General features: G+C 32.3%; 1 protein-coding gene across 4 annotated transcripts in view; it reads left to right on the plus strand.

Annotated features, from left to right (window-relative positions):
* Positions 1–22,049, plus strand: part of LRBA (LPS responsive beige-like anchor protein) — a 493,454-nt gene that overhangs the window by 306,124 nt on the left and 165,281 nt on the right. For all 4 annotated transcript variants that reach the window (XM_037497443.2, XM_037497442.2, XM_037497444.2 and 1 more), the window contains 2 exons: positions 13,977–14,094; positions 16,185–16,287. In XM_037497443.2, coding sequence (XP_037353340.1) covers positions 13,977–14,094; positions 16,185–16,287 — 221 coding nt within the window. The remainder of the gene's footprint in view (positions 1–13,976; positions 14,095–16,184; positions 16,288–22,049) is intronic.

A 22,049-nucleotide genomic window follows, 5' to 3' on the forward strand; every position in this document is an offset into this window, starting at 1 on the left:
ATATGTATCACCCCGCTATAGAGATGGATATATCAGGGTGTCATAAGTTAAGATTACAATTTTAATTATTTTGCTCACCTTACTTCATTTAATTCCTTTCATGTTTGCCAAAAAATTATCTGATTGTGGTTTGGCCTCTCATATAAATAGATACAGGAGATGAGTCCTTGTCAAAGGACTGAACCTCCCAGTTATTTTGCAGCCATATCTTGTTTGTTTAAAATATGTGTGTCTTATTTTTGTTGTTTCTTTGTTAAGTTTTTTAAAAAGAAAATACAACATTGCTTACATAAAAATTCGAATGTTTTAACAGACTCTTTACCTAAAAGCAATGCTCTGCCCCCTGCCCTGACCCACTCCTTAAGGTAAACTTGCTACCTTAAAAAAATGTGGACTTACACCACTATTTTTAAAAGTTTATCACTTTAAACATTATATATAGACTTCCTTTTTATATAAATTAGGAATGTATAAATATCATATTCCTTATAAAGAACTTCCCTTATCCCTGTCCATCAAATATATCACAGTCTTAATTAAATCAGAAGTTAATGCATATAAAATGGTGAAAATGTAAATAATGGTCATTATTGAAGCATCAAATGATCCATCACTTTTACATTTTTACTAAAGTATACTTGTATCAGTTAGGGTTAAGGCATGAAAGCAGAAAGTGTTTTCCAGAATTCAAATAGGAAGAAATTTGATACATGGAATTAGAGGTTAACCCAACCAGTGGAAAACCATTACTGGTTTTTAAGAAATGTGGAAGTATAGGAATTGCAGGTGAACACAAATATCAGTTGTTTTTGGCACATGGAAGCCACTGTTTCTGCCCTCTGGTATCCCTGGAGAATAATGGCTTCTTATTTTCCTCTGCCATCTAAATCTTGTCCAAATGTTTTCATTGTAGGCTCTAAACTAAAATCTGGTGAGGAATGTTGAAATACAGTTTATGTTTCCAATTCCTACTATATGTGATAGAGCTCAGAAGAACGAGGAGAGAAGTGAAAATAAAAAGCAAATTTCCAGTATATTTTAGTTGTTGTTCATTTTTTTTCCCCCTGTCCTCCCAGATTGTTTGTTCTGGAATGACTCATAGCTCTAATTGAAGCATTTGTGCTCTCTTATTGCACATTACTGCATAATCCTGTGTTTCATTCTTCCTTTTCCTTAGTTTATTACTCTCTTGTTTTGCTAATAACCCTTTTTTGTTTGTTTCTTTTCACTTTCTGTGCATCTGAAGTAATCCTCAGCCTTTCTTAGTGTTTGATTGATAGCTTCACTGGGTATAGAATCATGAGTCAGACATCACTTCCCTTTAGAATTTTGCCATCTGACTTATAGATTCCACTGCTACTGGTGAAATCAGTCCATTCTGATTTATTTTGGAAAACATTATGACCTTTATCTCCAGTTTAATTGTTTGATTATTTATTTACCTTAATGTAGGTGTTATTCATCATTTTGAGCCCTGGGTAGACACATTACATCTTGAGAATTGTGACTTTCAGTTCTGAACTTTTCCCTTCTGATTATTTCCTTCTCTCTGTTTTCTCTTTTTTTTTTTCTGAAATGCTATATTGATATATCCTAGATTCATCCTTTAATTTTTGTGTATTTTTTTAAAGATTTATTTATTCATTCATACAAGAACTGGGGTACAGTCCAGAGGTGTGGGGAGTGAGATGATTCACCAGAGATAGAGTGGGGAACAGAACAGGCAGACTGACTGAAAATACACTACTGAGAGGAGCAGCTGGCAAGACAGGAGAGGTCTGTTGCGCCATGTGGGTAGCTCTCTGGCCAGCCTGGGATTGAATTTGTGTTGCAGAGACTGCAGATGGCTTCACAGTGCTTAACCCCTTGCACCTCCAGGGAGGCCCAATTTTTGTGTTTTTTTCATTAGTTAATTTTTTAAATTTCAATAATAATGCTTTATAATGTTGTTTGTGATATCTACCCAAAGGACATCTGCACTCCTGTGTTTATTGCAGCACTATTTACAATAGGCAAACTATGGAAACAACCCAAATGCCCAAAAATAGATGACTGGATTACGAAGATGTGGCACATATATACAATGGAATGTTACTCAGCAGTCAAAAAAGATAAACTCATGATATTTGCAGCAACATGGATGGAACTGGAAGAGATTATGCTGAATGAAATAAGCCAAAAAGAAAGAAAAATATTGGATGGTTTCACTTATAGGAGGAATGTAGAGGAACCAAATAAGGGATCAGGAAAAAAAAATAACTATAATAAAGTAAAGATCAAAATCAACAGGCAACCATAGACCAGACACATTCTGTGGGGGAGGAGAAGGGAGAAGATCAGGCCAGGGGTAGCAAGAGCACAAGGGACTGTGGTGATGGTGCACAGGTGAATTGGTGGCGGGAATTTCATGGGGAAATCATTCGTTGTACAAAAATGAAGGTTGATATATATATATATATATATATATATATATATATATATATATAAAGATAAAGAGGTATAGAATCTATTTTTTTCCTGTGTTTTTGAAAATCATTCCTGTGTTTCTGTGAGATTTTTTTGGAAGGAGGGATAGTATCCTAGCTTTGTTGTATGGTTGTTAGAACTGTTACATTTATTTTTTTAACGTTTCATTCTGTTCTCTGTATTTTCTTTATTCTCAGTTAATTTGTTTTTCTTTTTTTTTTTTTTTTTTTTTTTTGATACTTGTCATGTCAGAGGCTTTCTTCATGACATTGTATGCAGCATGGATATAGTATACAGCCCTTTCAACCCTAAAGTGGATTCAATGTTGTAGATAGGTCTGTTTCTTGGACTTTTTTCTGTAGTGTGAGCAGCCTGTCAGCCATTCAGTCTATTGGAAGATCCATTCAGCCATCAGTATCTGAATGTTTCTTCTTTAGGACCATTTAGTTTCTGCAAATAAAAACCTTTGCTTGTCTGGAGATTATGTGTTTTGGTGATAAGATGTTGGGATGGCAAATGTCCAAAAATAGATGACTGGATCAAGAAGATGTGGTACATATACACCATGGAATATTACTCAGCATTCAAAAAAGATAAACACATGCAATTTGCAGCAACATGGATGGAGCGGGAAGGGATCATGCTCAGCGAAATAAGCCAGACAGAAAAAGAAAAATACTGGATGGTCTCACTCATAGCAGGAATCTAGAAAACTTAAATAAGGAACCAGGAAAAAGAATAACTATAAGAAAGAAAATATCGAAACCAACAAACAACTATGAACCAGAGGCACTCTATGGGGGTGTGGGGGGTGGGGAAAGGAAGGATTGGGGTCAAAATAAGGGGGTTGTAATTGTATGGGGAATATAGAAATAAAATTTAAATTAAAAAAAATAAAATTACACCATCAAAAAAAAAGATGTTGGGATGGAGCAGCAAAGGAGGCATACTATACCTTTTTATAGTCTGAGAGCAAATATAATGGGAAGTGTGCTGATTTTTTCTTTTCTGATTTGCTTCAGCCATGCATCTTATCCCTATTTTCCCCTGTGAACTGGCATCCCTGGTTTTCAGCAAATGTATCTCATGTTTCTTGCGGGTGAGAAGACAGGAGAGAAAAACAGTTTAGTAATTGTTCAGCTTGATGGAGAGGGAAGAAAATATTCCCCTCACCCTCCACCCCAAATAAGAGAAAGCATATAAAATATGAAAACATTGCCATGAAATTTTTTCATAAAATTGGCAAAATTCTTGAAATTATATAATGGGTATATAGAGTGCATAAAATTAACAATCTACATTTTCTCTATATGAAAGGGACATAACAGAATCTTAGAATCTCCTTTTGAAAAATATTTTTTATCTCAGTAAGACTACCAGGCAGTCTCTAGCAGTTAGTATAAAGGGTATTATTGAGATGAGGGAGGCCTTTCCATTAAAGGAAGGCAAGGAAGCAGGAAAGTTAAGCAATCTAACCTTTAAATTCTGATATAGGTCTAGAGAAGAGATAACATTTTCTGATTATTCTCTCAAGATTAACCATAAAAGAGTCATTACGTTCCTTATTTTAAATTAGTAAACTGTCATTCTGAATTTAGTCAGATTTCTCTTTTTTACCCCCTTTAGATAAAGAGTGTACCCCATGTTTTATTTCCTCATCAACAATTGTGCTTTCTGTAGATTTTTTAAAAAAAATCATTTTTCTGGATTTTGTTTTTGTATACTTGGGTAATAGCATCTTTCCAGCAGATGAATCTTTATTTTTTGTCCTAATATATTCATTTCTGAACTTGTGAGATTAATGGGTATGCTCTGAACTTTGTTGAATTTAACCTACATAATTTCATTTTATGGGGAGCTGTCTAGGTAGCCAACTAGTCTCCCTTTGTAAATAATGTTTTCTTGTTTTTTTGTAACAGCAAGATAAATGAGAGATGAAAAGAGAATTTGAAAACAACATAGAGCTTATTTGTATATGGAAAGAAATGTGTGCTTATGATGACTTTTCTTGCCTGCAACCTTAGCATAATATAGCTTAAACTTCTTATTAAAGACTGAAATAGAGATTAGGAAGACATCCTCATGTGAAAGAGGAGTCAGATTAGGTATTTGTTGAATAATTGGTCATTTGCAAAGTTGATGAAATGTCCTTATCATTCTATTATTGAACCTTGTTTTTTCAGACTTTTGTCATATTACTTTTGTGGCATTATAACTACCTAAACCAAAGAATCTACAGTGAAACAGAAATATCAGCTAAAGTGAACCAGTATTTCCTTGTATTTGTTCTAGAGACTTGTGGTTAGTTTGAATGATGACCTAATCTGTGCCACAGGCAGGGAGGCCATATATCTGGGACACAACCCATTTTCACACATACAGTCACTGAGGCTGAATTATTTGCTTTCTGAATGGGTATTATAGATTGAATTTGAGTCTCTGATAAATGGTTAACAAAGTAATGAATCCTTGGGACTATGAAAAAAGAACGTAACTGAAAAACTATGAAACCATAAAGTGTCTCTTACAAGGAAAAGAGAAACAAGAGTATGTCACCTGCTGCCTAGAAACAGCATAAAATAATATTTTCTTCAGTTTTACAAATATGAAGAATATAAACAATGCCTTCTGATGCTGCTTTATAGCTGGTGTGTTACATAAAAAAATTCAAAAAAGTAGTTGTATATGTCTATTTCTAGAAATATACATTTTATATATATTTAATTAAATTATTTAATTTGAAATAAACCTGTGTATTAGACAATATTTTATGGAGACCCTGAACCTTCTGAACAACACAAATGCATCTATCTTTGTATAGCGTTGGTATTTTGTCTTCCTTAAATATTTGGTACAATTCACCAGTGGAGCCATCTGGGCCTGGGGTTTACTTTGTGGGAAGATGTGAACTATGAATTTGATGTCTTTAATATATTTAATGCTATTCATATTTTCATTTTCTTCTGGAGGGTCTTTCGTAGTTTGTGTCTTTCAAGAAATTGTATTGCTCAAAAGCTGTCTAATTTAGTTATATAAAGTTTTCTATAGTATTCCCTTACTATTCTTGCCATGTCTATACAATCTACCGTGATCTTTCCTTACTCCTGATACTAATAATTCCTTATATCATTCCTAATACTGGTAATTTCTTTCTGCTTTCCTTTGTTTTTTTTTTTTTTATTCTGTTCTGTCTAGTTTATAAATTTTGTGTTTTCTAATAACCAGTCTTTGGTTTCATTGGATTTTTTTCTCTGTATTTTTTGATTTTCTAGTTCATTGATTTTCATTTAATTTTGATTTCTTTTCCTTCTTTTGGATTAAATTTGCTCTTTTTCTACTTTCTATTTTGCTTTTTATTTCTCTGTTATGTTTGAACAAGAACAATTGTTCGGAAGATATACAAAGCCTTTTCCTTTAATTATTTTAAATAATGTAATCACCAGAGAAACTTCCATGGGTAAATCACATTATATGTGCTACTAGGGGATAAGTAGTCTAGTTACAGATGGATTTTACTCTACTCACATACCCCTAAAAGGCTTTTGATAACAATCTGAAATTGAGATTGAGTTCACAAATTAACAGTTTACATTCATAAGAAATTTTGGTTCCTTTATTGTTTTAAAAGTATATGTGGAGCCTCCCCGGTGACGCAAGGGGTTAAAATGCAGCACTGTGAAGCTATCCACAGCCATTGCAGCACAAGTTCGATCCCTGGCCAGGGAGGTAACCCACGTGGCTCAGCAGACCTCTCCTGTCTCTCTCTGCTCCCCTCAGCAGTGTATTTCAGTAGATCCACCGGCTCTGTTCCCCATTCTGTCTCTGGTGAATCCTCTCACCCCCACTCCTCTGGCCTGTACCCCAGTTCTTGTATGCATAAATAAATAAATCTTTTTTAAAAAAGTATATGTTATAGAATATTTTTGTCAATTTAAAATTAGACATTTTCTTATTCTGATTTAAATTTAACTCTAAGGAATAGAAAGCTCATGATTTTAGAGAGTGAACATTCATGTGGAATAATAGGTACACAAAAATCATTGATAGTAATATGTTCTCCCAAGCTCTTGAAAATGGCTAGAAGTCTTTGCAATCTAAATGAAAAAGTCATAGAGTATATTTTTATGGCCATTTCTCCTATATAAATAAAAATTAAATATAAATATTTTTTTGAAGGAAAGTCAACTTGGATTTTGTTATATAAAGAATGCAAAAATCATTTCAGGGATAGAAACTTAGGCAGAACATTAAACCATTTTGTGGAAAAAATAGGTAAATTAGTAAATGTCTTTCTTGGACTTTTTCTAATTCTAAGAGTATAAATAAATAATGTGTAGACTAGCACCTGAATTGTGTATGTTTATGCTTAAGTAACCTTATTAATGAAATGATAGGATATTGGTATGATGATTGTCTTCTAATAATAGGCATTCTTTGAGTTTGACAGAACTCTTTACTGGATAATGGTAATAAAAACTTGCTAAGGCACCAGACTGTATCTTTTAGTAACCTTTTTACTCCAAAGTATTTAAATTTTACATTGAAATTTTTCTGTTTTTGTACAGATACAGGTTAACTTCTATATCTCTTATGCTGAAATTAGATGAAACACTTTCACCTTATTCAATTTTGACACCGTATCTTTATTTTTATTGTGTTTCTATCTTACAGGCTCTTAAAATGCATATAATCTTTATTTTGTCTAAGTTCATTCTACCCTTTTTCTGAAATTTAATACCTACCTCTTTACCTTACATGCTGTTGTGAAAAATAAAGATGCGTTCATGTTCCTTAATGTTGTTCCTTAATATCCTTTTATGGTATATTTTCACTCTTCTTTTAAGGAAATGCTTATAGTTTTAACTTAAATAGAATAATTAGTAGGGTGCTGGATAAATTCCTTCTTTGTGCAGTTTCTTCATTACCACATTTGACTTTTGACTCATTAAGACATACATTAAATGTTAAGTCAATAAGGAATGATGGACATTTTATCATTTTATGATTCATCATTTAGAATGCAAATTATTTTAAGCTGAAGAATATTGGAAATAAAACAGAACCAGCTAAGGAGTCTGAATTATTTACAGGCCAAGGGCTTAAAGGTGCATCACTCTAGCACAAATATTAAATTATGAAATGGGAATTTCAGTTTGCCATAAATCTGCCTGCCATAGCAGCTTAAAATAAAATGGTTTTACCCATCTAAAGCAACATCAATTTGCCAGTCAGTGCTTCATGTATCAAAGCGCGTTCTGTGAAAATATCAATATCATTGGTTAATATAAATGAAATTAATTTTTAAAGCTGGGCTAAAGGTTGACATCTGAAAAATTGCATTACTTTGCAGAAGAGAAATTTCTGTCTTCTAGTGAAATTTCAGGTCATGAGGGCAAGTAATTTTCACAATCTTCAATGGGAGCCAGTGAAATATGAACTTCATTGTCACCTAGCCCCAAAGCGATAAGATAAAATGAGCTGATACATCATTTGCTGTGGTTTTATCATCTCCTTCAGTAATTGGAAGAGAAAACATAAGAGTGTATGTGTTTGTGTGCTCCCCGCCCGCCCCTCCCAGCTACCCCATCATCCACACCCAGGCTAAAGCCATTTTAGCCCAATCAATACAAAGGTCACATAGCATTTTATTTATATATTTTTAATTTTTCATACTGACTAAACTGCCAAGTAGAACATTAGAGTAATGAATATGTTTAATTGAATTTGTCAACCATGAAAATACTAAGGAGAATACTGTACATCATGTACTAGTAAGCAGGACAAAATATTCTATATAGATTAAAAAAAACCATGCAATTAAATTTAATTTCTTTTCATAACCATAACTTTCATATTTTTGTTATTGTCCTGGTCTTTATAGAGTTTGGGCATTGCATATATTTGTGGGTATAAGTATTTAATGTCAAAATTACCATCTTAAAGTTTCCACTAGAGTTTAAATGATGTAGTTTTTAATAAGAAGGAACTCTAAGACTTTATCTTTCAAAAAAAACCAAAAGTTATATGGCTGATGAAGTAAATTCTTGATTCAATAGTATTAGAATAAATTAAATGCTATGTTTTGCTATCAGGCTCAGAAAAATTATATGCAATAAAACCTAAAATCTTTGTTAATAATAGTTGTACAACTTAACATACTTGATTGAAATTTCTTTAAATATTTTGTTAAGATTGCAATTATTGTAAATAAAATATATTTTCACATATATTTATTGGTAACTATAGTTAGAATATTTTTCAGTGTGTTTTCATTTTAAATATATTTCGGTAGTTACTGTTTAGCCATATTATGATATAATCTCTGTGACTAATTTATAATTATGCTTCATGAAAATGGGATGTGAGTATTTTCTAGACTTCCGACCAGTGGTGTCATTGCTTAATTGATGATAAGTTTGTCTTTTGACTACTAAGTTTAAAACATTTTTCTTGATGTCAAATATATCTATGCAGTTGGAAATAGTTTTGTGGGAAATTTTAAGTCTTGTTGGTACATATCATCTGAATTTTTATTAAAAATTTCTTCAGGAATATAGAATTATCTGAAAGAGTACAATCCAAAAATTGTCAAGTATTTGGGACTAGGTTGTGTGATACTAATTTTGAACTAAAAGGGTAGTATTTTTGAAGATACCTTTTATTAATTCTGTATATACAGAATAACATGTAAATACTTCTTATTTTTGAGGTAAAATATTTGATCAGTTTTTTTCTCTTGAAATGAGTTTGAAAACATTTTAAATTTATTGAAACTAGTTTTTGAAAGGAAAAAAAAAGCCTTTATCCTTAAGTGAAACAAATATGACTTTATTTTAGGACCTATTTTGAATGTTTTATTAAAAAAATGCCTCATTCAATAAGAGTTATATATCTGGGCAGTAAAGGCAGTATCCTATTTTTGTTCCTTCATGAGATTTAGAAAAAAGAAAGTTTTATTTGTATATATTCATAAATTTTTGCAAAATGCATGATTAGAGGGAACGTGAAAAATGTTTTACTTTCAAGTCAGTAAATTCAACAGGGTAGAGAAGTTTGCATATGTATTCATAGTAAGCTATTGAAGAGACGACGATAGAAATTTGTATACTTGGGGAAAATAATACATCATTTCTCAAACTACAGTTCTCAGATAAAAGTCATTTTAAAGAGGGTATGTTCATGTTTTTACGTGTAAAGTAACTGTGTGTGTGCGTATACACACACACATATGGATATTTATGTATTTGTGTTTATTTTTAAAATTATATGCTGATTACTTTCTTTCCTAACTCCCTTACCTCAACTTTTGACTAATAAACCAGCTTTCTTGAAGCAAATTTTTAGAAGATGAAAGTTGAATTCACTGGTAATAATACTAACAGTATTGAAAGAAGGTGGTAAACATTCAAAGGGAGTGCTGTGGCTTAAGCTTTCAAGCTATACCAGACTTGGGGTCATAACTGCAGAGCAATGGTAATGATACGGTTTCCATAGCAACTGATTCATTGGAGGGCTAGACCTCTGTCTAGGGTGCTGTCAGTGTATGTAGAGTTTCAGTGAACAGAAAGTCCCAAAGAAGGGTCTGCGTCTACCTAATCCAGTTTTAATTGAACTCTAGAGACTTTGAAGTGAAGCCTCGGACCAGGAATATACTATTCCAATAAGAAATAAACCTCTTGTTTAGCCAGGCCTCAGCTGCTTTTTAGTACTAACACCTTTTCCTAATGAATACCTTAAAGAAATGTTAGTATGTCAATTTTATCTAGTAATTCTGTTAGGAGATTCTTTTTTTCTGTGTTAAACCCCAACTTTCTTGACTATATATACTTTCACTTGTTAATATTTTTAAAGCTATTTTTTGTGTAAGATTTTAATTTTAATACCTTTAACAATTTTAAATAATTTTCTGTCTTTCCTCCTGTTATTCTTGGAGTTTTAAAATGTTGCTAGACCTGCTTAGATTTCACTTTTAACGCACTCTGTCATACATTCAGTGTGATACCATTTATATAAGGTTTGAAAATAAATGAGAATATGGGATATTATTTATGGATATATATATGTAAATATACATACACACACTAATAGTATATTAGCTTACATGGAAGTGATAAACCTCAAAGCAAGGGTCACTAACCTTTGATGTAGAAGAAAAATGGAATCAAAAGGGAATGTCAGACACTATTGGTAATATTTTCTTATTTTAAAAATACATGTAATGTGGCAAAATGTTAGGATTTTATAAGATTAAGGTCTGTGTATATGGGGTTTGTGTCATTTTATAGCTTTGAATAGCTTGACATTTTGGTAGTAAATTTTTTAAAGGATCATTTGTTTGCTGTATTTCATGTATAATAATCATTGTGTTTGAAAGAATGGAATATAAATTGAATTTTCTGATTGGAAAATTATTTTGGAACATTAATATCTTATTGCAGTGTTTTAGTTTACTTATTTTTGTTAATAATTGGCATATTCATGCAAATAATGACATTTTTGATTGCTTGCCCATGATATTACAGTGATTGACATGTGAGCAACAGGTCTTAATGTATAGCTCTGCATTTAGAAAATTCAGAATTTTCAGACTATTCTGTGATATTCTCAACGTATTTCAGAGTTTAAAGGATCCTTTATTCTTTGTTTTCTTTTGCCTTTCCTGTTTCATCCATAACCCTCTTCATGAAAACAAATGTAGTTGATTAAAATTTTCGATGAATTTAGTTCTAGTTTAACACATTTAAACCCTTTTTTAAACAATTGACAATGTGATCTATATGGAAGCTTTCTGGACTTTGGGATTAGAGAACCTGGGAGTTGAACAGATTCTCGCTAACCTCACAAGAAATTTTTTTTTACACTTTTAACTTGTCTGGGCCTCATTTTCTTTATAAATAGTCGAATAGGTTGGACTATGACTATGACAGAATACTTACCAGAATCTACTTTCTCATAAGTCCTGTATGGCAAACTCAGATGTCAATGGAAACTCTAGATATGTAGTAGTAAGAGTGGAGACTGCCACAACAATCTGTGCCAGTTGTTACCATGTACATATAGTTGACCCTTGAACAAACACGGCTTTGAGCTGCATGGTCTTGGTGTACATGTTTTGGTTTTTTTTTTTTTTTTTTCATCATTGTGTTCTGTATTCACAGATTCAACGTCAGTTGAATCTCTAGGTACAGAGTCCATGCATACAGAGGGCAACTGTAAATTATATGAGGATTTTCAACTTTGTGGTAGGTTGGCACTGCTAACTGCCTGTGCACCTTCCCCCACCCATCACCACCTTGCAATTCAAGGGTCAACTGTGGATTCAGGTTTGACAGATACTGCAGTTTTCCTTGAGAAACAAAAAATCTGAAATATTTATGTAAACAGCCACTTTCTCAATTATTTTTCATATATACATCTATATATCACATATATTTTATATATATCATATGTCACATGTATTTCACATATATCATAGTCTATATATACACATGTGTACACACAAACTCATACATATATTTAGAGAGAAAGAGAACACTTAGGTTGCTATTCACAGAATTATTTGATCATCCAGAAGTATCTACTCTGTGTGAGATGTTCGTCTAAAAAAAAAATGGGAGTGTATTCAAAGTCTGCTCTAGTGTAAGTGAGATTCTAGTGTTCTAGTGCTGAACAGAAGCATATCAGGCATTGGTAAGTGTTATGAAGGAAATGTGATGAGTTTGTAGAGGGGGTGAAGTAGTGATAGAGGAAGTGGGATTAAGATCCCATGACTTCTCTGAGGAGGTAATGTTTGAGTTGAAATTTAAATGAAAAAATGAGCCAACCACATAAAAATCTAGTAGAACATTCCAAAGAAAAGAGAAATCAAGTATAAAGGACTTGAGGAAAATGAGCTGACCTCATTAGAGAGTCCCTATGTAAGGTTTGCTAAATGATGGTAAAGAACTGCAGAGTTTATTATAAATGTAATAAGCCTCTGGATGGTTAAATATAGGAGTGATGTAATATGATTTATATTTAAAGATTTTTTTTCTCCTTTGGCTCTTTTGGCCATAGTAGACTACTAAGAATAGAAGGAGTGTCAGCGAGAGAAAGATGTACACGCAAAACAATCTTGAGAATTAAACCCATACTTCTGTCCTATATTTTTCTGCTGATTTCTCTTGATGTTGTTTACACAGATGTTGATTGTATGAAGGAATTAGTAGGATATGTATTAGTAGTTTTAAAACTGAAAGTAGAATTAGTTGTTTGGTCCTTTGAATATTAGTTTTGTTTTTCAAAAATCATTGAGCCTTAGCATTATACCTATTCATTTCTGCATCCTCTGTTGCTGCAAATAGAATAATTTCTGTAGAAAAATCTTTAAGTGAATTAAATCAGGTTTTTTCATTTTTTTTTTAAAAAGGTTGCTTTTTTGACACTGAGAAATATAGACTTGCTTTGCTAGTAAGATGTAAAAATTGCAGTGAGTAAAGAAAAAATTTGTTTCTGCAGGATAAATTTTTACTCTTCATAATTTTTTATTCTTTGTTTGTCTGGTCTTTGTGCCTGTAATACAATATCATACCAAATGTCATTTGTCTTATATCTTTAACTGATGACTACTTTTAAGTGAGATCTTAATTTTTGACTTAGTTTGTTTTCATCGATTTTCATCAGGCTTTGATAGCAAATATATCTCATTTTCCTTGTTAATTTTATGTGAATTACTGGTGTGGAGAAATTCCAAATCTGATTTTCTTTTGACACCTTAATAATTAAGCTTTTGAAATGAACTTTTTAAAAAACAAAACTTGAATAACAAAGCAACACAGTGGCTTAGGACAGAATACAGGATTACTTTGAGTTGGCAAAGCCTTCTAAGCTACTGCGTCTGTCACATGGGATGACAAGAATTGTAACAAGTTACTCTGACAACCACCTACTCCATAGAGAGATTATACTGAGTTCATTTGCAGGTTTGTGTTTAGCCTAACTGACAAAATGATACTTAACCTCTTATACAGTCAGTCTTTGTGTTTTTTGAATGAGTGACTGTTGCCTTCCAGTCTCCTTAAAATATGATTTTCTTAAAGTTATAAACTTAAATACTAATTTTACTAATATTTTAAAATGTATAAAAAAGTACTCCTCGGTACATTATAATCATGTTATATGAAACTGGGTATGTGATTTATTAACATATAGGACATTTTTTGAGGTCTTGCTTTTTTAAGGTTTTATTTATACTTTCCACAGTATAACTTAAAAAAAAAACCAATAAATAATATAATATGTATTTCCTGAAAATCAATAGGTTAAATCACTGCTTTAAAAAGCCCTCACTTACATTTGTATTTTTTTGCTCTTTTTCATTTAAACTTCTTTTCTTATAAATTGCAGCTGATTTTCTTAGTCTCCAAATTATTTCTTGGAAATTTTTTAATAGGAACTTTTGTATTTTATTTGGGGGAGAACAAAAACTATTCTAAATTGTCATTTACTTTGAATTATTTTTTCCTTACTAGATTCTGGCATATACTGAAGGCCTGCATGGAAAATGGCTATTTACAGAGATACGATCAGTCTTCTCTCGTCGTTACCTTTTACAAAATACAGCTCTGGAAATCTTCATGGCAAACAGAGGTAAGATGTTGCAGAAGTACATTATCACAGAGCTAGCCTCCATCTCTGTGATTCCAGTTTGAAAGACATGTTTTCTTAGATAGTACTTTGTAGCCTACCCTCTGTCCTGCTGACTTTTTTTTTTTTTTCTTTTTCTTATTAAACCACATGGATCTTCATGCTTTCCACCTTTTTGGTGATTATTAGTATTATTTATACTAGTTTTATTTGTCTGGCTATATCACAAATTAGTGTAATGCCTATAAATGTGGGGAATAACTACCATTTAATCAGTAGTAGAGTTTTGAAGTCTTCAGCATTTTTCTGATGCTTAAACTACAAGATGGCAGCATTGGAAGAGGGGACAGGTCATCAAATGATTCATACATTTATTTAATATTGTTTCTAATCATTACATCCGAAAATGGTACTGAACAGTCTTGGTTGCTTTGTATTACATCACTCTTGAAAAAACTAAAATTTAATTTGCTGGCTTAGAATGGAACTTGGGAAAATTCATTAAGACATGAAGGAGAGACAAGGTGAACTTGAAGGAAAAGTGGTGTTGGATGTGTGTGGGGGTGTACAAGGGAGGATGTATAAAACATAGTGGTTTGTTGTAATACTCCTTGTATTAAATACTCCTTGCATGTAAGTAAAAAAATTTCTGATTATCGTTCTATAATCTGAAAATTATCATTAAAAATATCTACACATAATAACATCTATATATGTAATATAATAACATAGCTATTCTAAAAAAATAGACTTCTTTTTTCTTTTATGAAATCATGTTCTTCAGAGAGTACAAATTTCTTTAGGGAAAGATGTTTATCTCTTTCCCAGTTGATCTCCTCCCCCACACAGTTCTTCTTCCTAATACAAACATTATTCTTCCAGGCAAATAATCAAGTGAATGTTTCACACTTTAGTTCAGTCTGCATTCTTGCAGTCCCAAAGGGGTTTCAACCTTACAATATTTATTGCTTGCTCATCCTCATTCATTTCCTTCTTTGAAATTTCACATGCATCCTTGCTTTTCTCTGTGTATTTTTCTGTTGCATTTCCCTCATGGCCTTGGTCATCTGCCATAACCTATGATAGTTTATTCCTTCTGTTTCCCCCCAACCCCCTGTATTCAATGTAATAGTTGATATATATATAAAGAAGGCTTTTTAAAAAGTATGTGGGTTATATGTATGGCAGTTTAAAATGTTTTAGGTGCTTAGTGAATGATTACGTATTTATCTGAAAGATACTGGTAATATTAAAGTGTAAAATTTGTGGCCTAAAGTGTTTTTTTCAGTCTAAGTAGAAAAGAAGGATCATCTTCTAGATGAGTAATTACAGCTTATATATAGTGCATATATTGAAGTTAATAAATTTTTAAGGCTGACAAATTTTTATCTTCTAAATTCCCTCTCATAATGTTATTATTTATTTTCCTGTTTTTTAAAGAAAGATGAAACATTTCAGATCATATAATAAATTAACATTATATGCTAAATATGTGTATTGATAATCATGTCTTTTCATTCTTAAATATGTAAATTATTGAAATGGAAATGATTGGAAAGTATTCAAATTTCATTATTAAACATAGAGGAAGAATTTTCCCTCAAGTCACACTGTGTTCTATCTTGTTGAATATACAGGATGTAAACATGTTAGCATTATAAAGAGTATTTTTTAAAGCTATTCATCATTAGGAATAAATGCAACTGATAGTTTGGTGGCTGTAGTCCTTTGGTATTAGGTTGTTAACTATATAAACTTAAAATTTTAGATAGTTCTTTGTACAAATTCATAGGCATATTTAATTTGCTAAAATTCAGTTTTATAAATTCAGAGTTGCACCTAGGTAACCTCTTCTTTGTGTCACATCAATGCAACAGTATTTATGAGAATTTCTGACAGTATTTATAGCAAAGGAGTTCATAAGTGAAGTGAATATTACCTCTGGCATATAATATTAAGCCTTGATTTGTAATATAATAAAAGTTATATAGTAAGAATTGTATTTAATAGATTCCTGAAGCAAGAGTAAATATTTTATTGAAATCAGAAAGCAAGCCATATTTATTTTAATTTTTTTTAATTATTTTTCATAGTTGCTATAATGTTCAACTTCCCAGACCCTGCAACAGTAAAGAAAGTGGTTAACTATCTACCTCGTGTTGGTATTGGAACCAGTTTTGGATTGCCTCAAACCAGGTACTATTTCCTATTTTTACGAGAAAAATAGGAAAAATATTCTGCATCAATATTTGTAATTGTTTTGAAATATATGACATGTTTCATTATAAGCTGGGATTATCAGTATATTAAGTAAATTGAACTTTTGTCTGAAGAAACTAGAAAATGGAAAACAAAAATAAACCAAAGTAAGCTGAATAAAAGGAAAATAAAGCAATAAAAGGAAAACTAATGCCATGAAGAATTGTTTCCCTGAAAAGATTAATAAATGTATTCATTACATTATTCAAGACTTAAAAAGTAAGAAAACACAAATGCCAGTTTCAAGAATGACTGGGGCGTATAACTACAGATCCTACAGATACTGAAGGAAAAATAAGGAAATATGAAGAAATATGTTCTCGTTACACAATTTAAATGGAAATGAACAGATTCCTGTCAAATCTCACTAGTGAAGAAATGGATAACCTTAACTCTGTAGAGGAAATTGAATTTGTAGTTAAAGACCTGGTAACAGGAAATCCCCAGTTCAGATGACTTCATTGTTAAGGTCTATCAAATGTTTGATGAGGAAAGAATATCATTTTTATGCAAATGTTTACAGAAAGTAAAAAAGAATAAAAGTCATTCTATGAAGCCAGCATTACCAGGATAGGAACTACATGCCCTCTTAATTGGAAAGGAAAAATTGATTAAACTGGCCCTCAAAATGAAAAACATTTGCTTTTGAATGACAGTCTGAAGAAAATGAAAATATGCTAGAGACTCAGTTAAAATGTTTATACACTGTATATGGCTTAGGACTTATTTCCGGGATAAATAAGAAATTACTACATTTAATAGTGAGAAAAACAGCATTTTTAAGAAATTAGGTAGAAGATTTCTGTGGGCACTTCAACAAAGAATAGATGCAAGTATCAAAACATGAAAAGATGATGCCTGGCAAAGGTATTATTCTGAGAAATCCCAGGAAAGACAGTGAGATACATGGTGTACCTTTGAGTCATCAAAAATGCAGAGTGACTAGATTTTCACATGCTGCCATGGTATGTAAAGTGGTAGGACCTCATTGGGGAGATTTCATGTAAAATTAACCATATAGTTACCATTCACTGCAACAGTCTCATTGAAGGTATTTATTTTAGAGAAATGAGAATATATATCATGCAGTGGCTAGATCACAAATGTGTACAGCAGCTATATTCATAATCACTAGGAGTTGGAAATTGCCCAAATGGTCATCATCTAGTAAATGGGCAAATTGTGGTACATCCATACAATAGAGTATACTACTTACCAATAAAAAGAAATGAAACAAAATAGAAAACAAATATTGCAGAAATATTGACATGCAAGCGCATAGCCAAAATTGTAGGAATAAAATGTCTACAAATAGTAAAAATATTTTTTGGAAAAAAAAACATAGAAATGAATTACTGATACATGCAAAGCATGGATGGTTTTTTTAAACATATAATTAGTAAAAGAAGCCAAAACAAAAAGAATATACACCGTGTGATTCCAAGTAGACATTTTGAAAAAAAATGGGACTATTTAGAAAGTAATCAGGTCAGTAGTTAAAGAGTGGATGGGTAGTTACAAGAATGGAACCTTTTGATATAGAAATAGTTCATATCTTGATTCTTGTGATGTTACACAACTGTATTCCTGGCAAAGAATACGTTGTGCGGGCCTCCCCGGTAGCGCAGTGGTTGAGCGCTGGGCTGCGAAGCTGCCCGCAGCCTCTGCAGCTCTGGTTTGATCCCCAGCCGCCAGGGAGGGTACCAGTGGCACGCAGTCTTCTCCTGCCATCCACTGCCCCCCTCAGCAGTGTATTTAATCAGTCTGCCTGTTCTGCTTCTCTCTCTGGCTCTGGTGAATTCTCTCACCCTCCTGCATTTCTGACTGTACCCAGTGCTTGTATAAAAAAAGAAATAAATCTTTAAAAAAAAATTACTTATAAAAAAATGCATTGTGCACCTGAAAGGGTTAATTTTATCCTGTATAAAATCTTCTTTAAAAATCAAAAAGATAAAATATGAAAGGTTAAGATGGGTATATAACATCAGGATTGCTAGAACCATACTAGAAGTAATGCAATTAGTATAGTTACTTTGGAAAACAATTTGCCAGTGTTTTTATGAAGTTAAATATGCACTTATGTCCTATTAATTCCACTCCTGGGTGTTTACCAGCTGTAATGAAAATATACATATATGTATTAAATTGTAAGCAAGTATTAATAGCAGTGTTATTCTTAATAGTCCCAAATTGGTAACATTTCTTATGTCCATCAGTTGTTCATGGGTAAGCAGATTATAATACATCCACACAATGGAATACTACTCAGAAATAAAAAGGAATTGACTATACCAACAGAATGGATAAATTTCAAAAGCACTATGCTACGTAAAAGAAGCATAATGGGCTGCAGCTTCTTATTCTTATAACACCATGGGCTACATACATCATAGCCATGGGGTATTTATAATTATATTTATATGAAATTACTAAAAAATGGGACTGTATAAATAACAGAAAGCAGAACATTCGTTGCAAGGGGCCAGAGATTGGAATAAAGGGATTAGCTACAAAGTGATGCAAGGAAATTTTTCTAGTGTGTCTCAATTGTGATGGTATGTATATTCAAACCTTATTAAATGTACACTTTAGTTTGGTAAATGTTTTTGTTAAATTTTATCTCAGTAAAAATCACTGAAAAAGTACCATAGTTAAAATATCTAAGTTATGAGGTGTTCATTTGTACATATTTTCATCTGTACTATTACCTAACATGCATGATAATTCAGATTGAAAGTTTTTATCATTTTGATAAAAATGAACGAACTTAGCTTTGTTTCTTCATATTTGTTTTAATTTGTTGACAGACATATCAAGTCCATATATTAAATAATTTGTAGCTATAGTTTGTTTAATTAAAACTTTTATCTTTAACCTCTGGTAAATCAGATTCAAATATTAACTTTGTATATTCATAAAGACTTAATAACTAATATTTATATTGCTCAAATTAACTACCCGAGAGTAATGTTAAAATGCCAAAGTTTCTCTCATGGTGTTGGGAATTGGGAGAATGTGGAGGTATGTGTCTCTTTTCTTTTTGCCGGTTAGTTGGCTATATATAAATAGCACTGTCATTTAATTATTTTCTCTCTCCTAGTCGGTATTGATTCACCATCAATGAATTTTAGTTTACTAATTTAAGGACTAGGAAGAGAGTAGACATAGGGAGTTTTCTGTTGATTGAAACATTAACTCTAGAATCTTACAATTTGCGTTTAGCATAGCCAATTGTATTTTTATTTGAGCTGTGTTTGCTCAGTGTTTATTTTGATTTTTATTTTTTGGTTATATCTTTTTGGAAATGCAATTGAAATAGATGAACTAACAATAGTCAGGATGTTAGTAGAAGCTGCAGTCATCCTTATCCTGGGGCGAGAGAACTGTGCAGACTGAAGCACTGATGTGCCCCTTGGCAGTCAGACTTGGTGGCTCAGCACTTCCGGCCCCCCACACGCCTGCAGTGGGAGCTGACCTCCCCCAGCGCAAATGATGAGAGTGCACTGGAGCCCGACCCCACTGTCTTCTTATACTGTACCCTTGATAGTCACACTCCATCATTCTACTACATTATTTGTTGTAGATGAGTCATTAAATACAGCCCAAAGCTCCAGGGAAGGAGAATCAAGCTCCACCTCTTGAAGAGAATGTGCCAAAGAAATAGTGGATATATTTTTAAACTGCCATAGGTTAAAATTTTTATGTTAAGAAGGCACATAAAGTTATTCCACTGGATTATAGCCGTTAGTTGTTTTACAGGAATAGTAAGGATTTTGATTAGATAATTTTATTGATTAATGAGGAATTTCAGTTTTAAGGAAGATTCAGCTCAGAACAACATGGTAGATTTTCTTAATAAAAAAAGTCTTTTTCTACTCATGATCTATTTTAAAAAGTTTTATTCATCGCCTAGTGTGTATCATTTTTGGAAAATTTGCAGTGTGTTGCTGCAATTAATAAAAGCTGAAAGTCTTAATTCATTAAATCAGTCACTTGAATATATTTTCAGCACTTTCAATGTATCATTTACCCAGCAGTGTTCAGAATAGATACCATCTTGTTCATACACATTTAAACAAATATGTAAACAAAATAAATAACTATCAGTGGCAGGAAGGATATAATTAAGATGTTTTTATAGTAATTAGTGGAGTTAAGATCGGGTACTTTTTGATAGAGAGGTCAGAAATGTCTTCCTGTGTGTCACTGAAGTTTTGATTCAAAGGAATAAAATCAGCTAACTTTGAAATAGCACTTGTTAATGCCCTGAAACAAGGCAGAGCTCCTAGTGTTTTAAGGAATGTTGAAGGGAAGTATCACTGGAGATTAGTAATCTTAGTAGGAAGGTCAGTTAGGAGATAGGTAGATGTAGAAATCCAGGTGACATGTGACTGTGAGGTAGTTGAATAAAAGACATCTTTGTTTAGAGATTTTTGAGGAAATATAACTTAGATTTAGGTGATGAGAAGAAAGGGAGGTATCCAGTATGTCTCCTCAAGACTCAGGTTGTGCTGCTCAACGACAGTTAGTGAGCTAGAACTCTGGAGAAGGAATAGTATGTATTCCACTTCTCTTCCATAGTCAGGGTTGGATTTGTGAGAAGGTGGATAGTCAGAAAATGAGAAGTTTAATTTTAAATCTATTAAAATGATGTCCAGACTAAAATGTTGGATAGGGTGTTAGGTATAAGGAGATAGTCTACAGCTTAAAAAAAGAAAAAAAGCTGTACTATTTGGGAATGACTGCCAGACTGTCATTTAGAGGAAATTTGAAGGCTTACAAGGAGTGAGTTTGCTTTAGGAGAGATTGTGTAATGGGCAAAAAGGAACTGGACTGGGTCTCAACTTGAGGTAAATTGAACAGAATATACCCCTCCTTCAGAAAAACAAAACAAAAATGAAGAGTGGCTCAATAAATAGGAAATCTAAGAAATTTATGATAGTTGATATTTAAATAAGATAAAATCTGATGAGATAACAACTTTTTATAGACTGAAGATATGATTATTGCATTTACCAACAGCAATTTTGATAGCCAGAGGGTTGGATGTTGTAAATTTGTCCATGTGATATCAACATGCTTGAAATTAAAACATTTTCATACAAAGACATGCATTTGAACGTCCAAGGTAGCATTGTTTATAGTAGCCCCAAACTGGAAACAATCTAAATGTTCATCAATTTAATGGGTTAGAAAAAGTTACATATTCTATTCATACAATGGAATATGATTCCACAACTAAATCAACCACTGTCCATCAATTGATCAATGGATACAGAAAATGTAGTGTAGATATATAATGAAATATTATTCATTGATAATAATAGAAATCCTGCCATTTTTTTGGCACAGACCTAGAGGGCATTATGCTAAGTGAAATAAGTCAGAGAAAGTCAAATACAAAGTCAAAGTCAAAGAGTATGATGTCACTTACATGTGAAATTTATGAAAACAAAACCTGAACTCACATGTACAAGAACCTGTAATAGTTGCAGAGGCAGGGGAGTGGGGAATAGGCAAAATGGGTAAAACCAGGCTGGTGGAGGTAGCTGTTAAATGATACAGACTTCCAGTTTTAAAATTCAGAAGTCATGGAAATGTAATATTTACCATGGTAACTGTAGTTAATACTACATTGGATATATGAAAATTGCTAAGCAAGAGGATCATAGAGCTTCTTTTATTAAGAACAAATTGTA

Source organism: Talpa occidentalis, unplaced genomic scaffold, assembly GCF_014898055.3.
Source record: "Talpa occidentalis isolate TD23 unplaced genomic scaffold, MPIMG_talOcc4v2.1 talOcc4.8, whole genome shotgun sequence".
Lineage (NCBI taxonomy): Eukaryota > Metazoa > Chordata > Mammalia > Eulipotyphla > Talpidae > Talpa > Talpa occidentalis.